The 6,752-nt window shown below is 40.1% G+C and overlaps 2 protein-coding genes across 2 annotated transcripts in view; one reads left to right on the top strand and one right to left on the bottom strand.

The window, feature by feature from the left end:
• The window catches only part of LOC112156855 (glycerol-3-phosphate dehydrogenase 1-like protein), a 10,531-nt gene extending 9,616 nt beyond the window's left edge, over positions 1 to 915 (bottom strand). The window contains exon 1 of the mRNA XM_024289239.2: positions 460 to 915. Within this exon, the coding sequence (XP_024145007.1) occupies positions 460 to 590 (131 nt within the window). The 5' untranslated portion in view covers positions 591 to 915. The remainder of the gene's footprint in view (positions 1 to 459) is intronic.
• A 614-nt stretch (positions 916 to 1,529) lies between these two features.
• osbpl11 (oxysterol binding protein-like 11) overlaps positions 1,530 to 6,752 on the top strand; it is a gene marked incomplete in the record, with an annotated part of 14,612 nt that continues 9,389 nt past the window's right edge. The window contains 6 exon segments of the mRNA XM_024289253.2: positions 1,530 to 2,226; positions 2,394 to 2,462; positions 2,533 to 2,708; positions 2,860 to 2,939; positions 4,650 to 4,838; positions 5,200 to 5,398. Of these exon segments, the coding sequence (XP_024145021.1) occupies positions 2,108 to 2,226; positions 2,394 to 2,462; positions 2,533 to 2,708; positions 2,860 to 2,939; positions 4,650 to 4,838; positions 5,200 to 5,398 (832 nt within the window).

Below are 6,752 nucleotides of genomic sequence, written 5' to 3'. Positions count from 1 at the left end.
AGTCCAGTGACTCAAAGTTCAGGTTTGAACTCTAAATTTGTTGAACCTGCTTCTTGAAACGGGCCCCTGGAGCTTTACTGACGTAAGATTAAAAAAAAAATAATAATAATAAACTTTTTAACAGTACCCCATACCACGATTCAACTACTGCCGTGTCCAAGAACTGAAGAGATAGATACAGTCTCCCCATATTTTTTTCTGCATACTTAGTTTCTTAAAGTGTATAAATTTAAATAATGTTTTTGTTTGTTGTTGTTAAGGAAGATGCACCATTCATAGTCTGAGTACACAAAACAGGATCCATTTCTCTCCTTATGCCGAACCAAACCGGTACAGAAAGGCCTCATAGATTACCAATGGAGCCGGTTTACATCTGCCTAATCCGGTTTCAGTTTAATGCTGACTGCACCTTCTCATACTCGCCAACAGTGCATCGAAAAACTCCAAAATAAGAGTCACCAGTTTCCAGATCCAACGATGCAGACTTTCTTTCCCGGCATGGTGAAGGTGTGGAGTCCTTTATGTTTGGCGGAACAGCCTGTTCTGTGGCACACGGCGGCGGAGACTTCCTTAACCGCCCTGTAAAACATTGCAGACAATAAACTCCGCCTTTGAATCGCCACGGTTACGCCTTTCTTTGCCAACCTTCCGTGAAAAAAATCGTTCCTATAATAACCCTGTTTTAGGAGGGTGCGCCGGCGTCTTCAACGCATACTAAAAACTCGCACGGTTTCGCTTCTATTTTGAAAGTCTGCGAGAAAACGGAAACCGGAAGACCATTAAAATGAAAACAAATGCAACAAAAATCCGAGTATTATGGGGAACTCTGGCTTATATACATAAAATAAATTTAAAGGTGGTGAATAGTAAGAAAAAATATGCATGAGCCCGATAAACGCAGTGGTGGGAGGTACTTCCGGTCACTGGGGTTTTCAAAATAATGTTCAAATGCGTAAAACATTTCATTGATAAAAATAGGAAAAAGGTTGAGAAAAATAATACATTTTTAAGGTACAAACATTATAAATTTGTGTTGGTTTTAAGCTTACGTCAATGCAAGAATTTAAATAGTGATAAAATGCAAAAACAAAAAAAATGTAGAATATAAACAGTCTATTATTAATGTTATAAAGATGAAATGTAACTAATTAAAAATTACACATTTATTTAGACTTTTTCTAGTTTTTTTTTTCATTAGTTAGGACGAACACCCTCCACGAATTAAAATATGTTCTAAATAAGGAGTATTTTTGGGGGGTGTTTTTGAAATAGCTTACATTAAAAGAAAGAAAACCTTTATTGCATTTTAATATGAAATACAGTCTATTATTATATAGACTGTTATATTAGTATATTACTATATTCATATTATTATAATAATGATTATTATTAAAAATATAATCACAAATGTAGCAATGCAAAGCTTTTTTTTTTCTTTTTTGAAAAGTCAAGAGAAACCATGATTTCTGTTCTAATATATGATATACCATTAGTGTGTTAATTAAATAAATAAATAAATACATACATACATACATACATAAAAATAACACACCTACCAAAAATGGTAAATATGCCCTAAATAAGGAAGCATTTCCGGTCTTTTGTGACAGATTTGGATTTTTAAAATTTTAATTTTATTTATTTATTTTGATTTAGTTATTGTATTTTAAAGCTTTTCAAAACACATTCAGTGAGTTTCCTTATTTTTTCATTTCCTCGTGTTTTTTCTTTTTAGTTTTTTTTTTTATCTAATGCGGAAGTTGGTATTCGTCAGCGGTCACGTGACCGTTTTCCTGCCGAAGCAGTAAATACCAGCGAGCTAGCAGCAAACACGGGGGGTCACGCCGCTAAAGCCCGCTCCTCCACGCGCCGCCGAGCCATGGCTCGCGCCTCCTAGCCAGCTGACGTACCCATTTCTGCCGGAAGTTAGTTTCATGAGGAAAGGAGCGGCCGGTCAAAAAGTAAATACAAAAAAATAGCCCCCCCAAAGCGCCTCCACTTTTACAAATCTCGGAAAGCTACACGAGCTAGCCTAGCAAGCTGAGTCGACGTCAGGAGGAGGAGGAGGAGGTTTGTTTGGGATTCTTCTTCCCCCCTCTGTCCCGCCATGCAAGGGGAGACTGCGGCGATACGGGTGCTGCCGGACAACGAGACAAAAGTGGATGCGTTCCCCCAAAACAGAACCCCGAGTTCGGGGAGAGCCAGTGCCAAGAGCTGGCAGTACAGGTGGGCGGCACTTTCTTTAGCATGCTAATTTAAGCTAGTTTTCTGTTGTTTGGCGAATGAATGATGACGGTTGGGTGTTTTCTAAGTTCACTTCGAGTCAACCGACTGGTTTAGGTGACTCATGCTGCTCTTTAAACTCAGTTTTATGGTGTGTCTCCCTCCTGCAGCGATCACATGGAGAACATTGAGGGCTACCTGATGAAATACACCAACCTGGTGACAGGTTGGCAGTACAGGTGAGTTCATAAGGGTCACGTGGCCTTATTTCCCCTTTCTGATTGCAGCTTACATCAAAGTGTTTTTCAGGTTCTTCATGCTCAACAATGAAGCAGGCTTGCTGGAATACTTTGTCAGCGATCAGCTGAAGCACCTGAAGCCCAGAGGAACCCTCCCTCTGGCCGGAGCCGTCATCTCCCCCAGCGATGAGGACTCCCACACCTTCACGGTCAACGCCATCAGCGGGGAGCAGTACAAGCTCAGAGGTGGGGGTTCATTCGGCTGCAGCAAGAAGCCTTTTTTTTTTGTTTTAGCTTTCCATCATCCTGTATTGATCTGGATGTTCTCCATTATGGTGAGAGTGAGGATCGATCCTCGGGAGTACCTGTAATCATCTCTCTTTTTTTGTCTCTAAAGCCGCCGACGCCAAAGAGAGGCAGCACTGGGTCAGCCGGCTGCAGATCTGCACGCAGCACCACACGGAGGCCATGGGGAAGGTACAGACGCTCAAACGCAACGCCGTATACCGGCTAATTTATTGATGCAACCAGGAGAGAGAGAGAACACGATCCAGATGGGTCGCATTCCTGAGCTGGAAAATCAGCCGAGCGGTTGTTTATGTAAACACGGATCGCCTTTCAGCCTGTGTGTAATCACTTGTATTGATCTGCAGGCTGGTTGCGCTCGTCCGCAGCCCACTTTTGTTTGGAGGACACTGGAGAAGCAGACGAAGCTGAAGGCTCTGTTTTTAGCTGTGGCTGGAAATGGAAAGGATTTCTGTTTATTAGACCCACTCTGTTTTCTGAGATGTTTTCAAAGCGTCCCCACTGGTCTTTTAATCAGGATTATGGCGTTTTTAGGCAGAAAACTTGTGCTGTTTTTCTTGGACATAGTTTCTGCAGAGCAGCAGGAGTTCAATAGGAATTCTCCTTTGAGTTCCACATTACATTAAGGTGCTTTCACACCAAACGCGATTTGCGCGATAAATTTGTGTGCCCCGCCCCTTTTTTTGCAGCATGGCGAATTCTCCGCTCGCCGCCTGTCAAAAAATGTGTTCCTGATGCCGCGGCCGCATGTGGGAGGAGCTACCAGCTCCGTCCATGTTTGAGTTTAGGATTATTATTAAAATAAATACTATTAAAAGATTTTCCCGGTACAGGGGGCTGTGTCTGTATGACAGCCGCTTCCGCTGTGTTTCTGTGTCTCTGTGGCTGAGCCTGAAAGTTCACTGTTTCGTATAAATCCGAGGGTAAAAATATTATTAGGAGACCTTTTTCTTAATGTCTAAATGAGGCCAGAGCCGACTAGGGTTTGGCAACAATTGAGTTTTATTCGGTTCTGCTCCCAAAGTGGTTCTTTGGTTTCGGTTTCGGTCCCTAAGCTGTGCCAATTTCGGTACTTCAGTAATAAAAAATAATGCCTTTATCCTCCAAAATGAGCAGGTTTTCATTCCCAAGTCATCACTCATTGATGCATGATTAAGACCTCTACTTCAAAGATTTTGTTATATGTTTTATTATTTATTAAATCAGAGTTCCCCAACCTCAAACCGGGGGCCCGTCTTTTTTCACCGCTCGGCGAATCCGCTGCTCCCCGCCTGTCAAACATGTGATCCTGAGCATGAACGAAACGTGCATAGAAGTCCAAAATTCTGTTCTACCCGCGTTTGTATAGAACCTCCACCGCCCGAATGCGTGACGCCGAGTGAGATCGGATTTATTTATTGTGAGGAGTTCTACAAAAATGTACAAAAAAATGAAGATTTTCTCAGTGTTGGGGCTTTTATCTCACTCTAGGGGCGTGTCTGGACGACGGCCGCTACTGAAGTGTCTCTGTGTCTCTGTGACTGAGTTTGAAGGCTGTCCCGGACAAACCCCCGCGGGGGCAAGAGAAGATATAGGACAAAAACGCTCGCATCAGTTTAGTATTCTACCCGTCACTGAAAACGTCTCATGCCGAAAGCTGAGTTCCTGATTGGCTGATGCGGCGCAGCAACCTGTCAATCTTCAGGTATTCACGTTTCGGCTGCGCCGCCCGATCCACGCCAATCGCTCAATTTTTTGAAATTTATTTATTTTTTTTTTTTTACGGCATCTTTTCAGCTGCTTCCGATTCACGATTTGAATAAAAAACACACTCAGAAATGTACATTTCTGCTCGATTTTATTTAAACTAACAGATTAATGTTTTTCTCTGTTTTCTTCTAGTGCAACCCCCCTCCCAAGTCGCGTAGCTTTTCCATGGCGTCCCAAGGCAGCGGCAGCTCGCCCATGTCTGTGCGCCGGCCCAGCCAAAACCCCGCCTCCCTGTTCAGCTGGTCGCAGGCCCCCAAGGGCTCGTCGGCATTCTCCAGCAAGAGATCGCTGCTGCCCGACCACCTGATTGAAGCCAGAGAGGTTAAAAAAACGAATATTCTGATTTGTATATTTTCTATTCGGATCAATTTTTTACATCTTAGTAGTTTAAGAAACTAAAAAATAGTAGATCTTGGGTTCAACTGGAGCTGTATTTGACAGCACGGATCTGAATTCGGCCAAAATAACAACTGATAAGGCGAGTCAACTCTTTTTGCTGATTAGATAAGTTAAAAAAAACCTCAGCAATGCAATCAAAACGCCACGATTGTTTGCTCTGCAGAGAAGTGTGACCAAAGTTTGGCAGCTGTGGCTGTAAAATCTATATTTTTTTTAGCCGTTTGAGGCACCAGAGGGCACTGTTTCTGTCTTTTTCACAAAAACGTTTGGGTTTTGTCTCCAGATGATGACCCAGGCCCAAGGCCAACACAGAGATCTGATCCAGAGCATAGAGGGCCTCCCGCCGGCGCCCAGCCTTTCCCCCCTGGACCAGGATCTGCTGATGCTGAAGGCCACCTCCATGGCCACCATGAACTGCCTCAACGAGTGCCTGCAGATCCTGCACCAGCAGCAGATGGCCCGACACACGAGCTCTTTGGGAGGTCAGTGAACGACAAAAGAAACCGCTTTTATTCAACTGAAGTTGAAGTAAAGTCAAAGCTAGATTATTTATTTGTCAAAAGTTTATTATTTGTAATAATGATATTTTAAGGTGACTTCTATGGGGTCAAATCAGAATCAACTTAAAGTGAACAAAAAAAAATCAGATTAAAAACTTGAAAAATAGACAGTGAAAATGAAAATTTGTAATAAAAACATGAAAATGTAAACTAAAGATTCAGGAAAAAATGAAAATTCATAACAGCAGCTGTTACAAATGGATAATTTCTTTTTTTCAATTGGAGATGTTTACATTTATAGTTTTTTTTGTTCAAATTTTCAATTTTGTTCCAAATTTTAAAATTTATTTCAAGTTTTCAGTATGTTTTTTTTTCATTTTTTTCAAATTTTGATTTTATTTTGTAAATTTTCAAAGTTTATTTCAAGTTTTCAGTGTTTTTTATTTTCAAAAAATGTTTTTCAAATTTTAAATTTTGTTCCAAATTTTAAAATTTATTTCAAGTTTTCATTGTTTTTTTTTTCATTTTATTTCAAATTTTGATTTTCTTTTGTACATTTTTAAAGTTTATTTCAAATTTTCAATTTTGTTAATTTTCAAAATGTATTTCAAGTTTTCAGTGTTTTTTTATTTTCTAAATTTTTCTTTTTTCAAATTTTCTTTTTTTTCCAAATTTACAATGTTTCGTTTTCAAATTGTATTTTATTTTTTTTCAGTTATGTCTATTTTTGTTTTCTGTTTTTCCGTTCACTTTAAGCTGATCCTGATTTGACCCCATAGACTTCCTACAGTTCTGTTTGAGAAAATTCGTCCAAAAAAAAAAGTCAATTTAAAAAAACAAAACAAAATCTGTGGTCAACTTGGAATCCGACTAAAATCAACTTCATTTGGTCTTTATTAGGATAAGATTGCTAAGCGTTCCCAAATGTAATGATAGTGAGAAGTAGCTTCAAAGGAACACCTGCACTCCCTTTTACAACCCCCACAGGCAAACTCGAACACCTGCACCACCCGTATGGCTCAACCCCCGTACTTGCTGAGCAGTTGCTACATACCCATTCTTCTCATGTGACAAATTCATAAAAAACTTTTTTTTTTTTTTAAACGGTGGCTTTTCTGATGGTTTATCTCCATACCAACAATTTACTTTTATGTTTGCCTGGAGGTGACAAACAGTTTTATGTAGTTCTTAGAAGAATACATGAAAGTAGTTTTTTGGATTTCCTTTGCAACCATGTTAACTTGTTAACCACGCCCACATTCCTGGTATGTTCATGACACATGTCATATTGTTTTGTTCAGCTTGATCCAAGGATTCATGTAGTTAATATTCTCAA

The sequence above is a fragment of the Oryzias melastigma genome, linkage group LG2 (genome assembly GCF_002922805.2).
Source record: "Oryzias melastigma strain HK-1 linkage group LG2, ASM292280v2, whole genome shotgun sequence".
Classification (NCBI taxonomy): domain Eukaryota; kingdom Metazoa; phylum Chordata; class Actinopteri; order Beloniformes; family Adrianichthyidae; genus Oryzias; species Oryzias melastigma.
The sequence above is the reverse complement of the archived record's forward strand: the minus strand, read 5'-3'. Positions and strand labels throughout refer to the sequence as shown.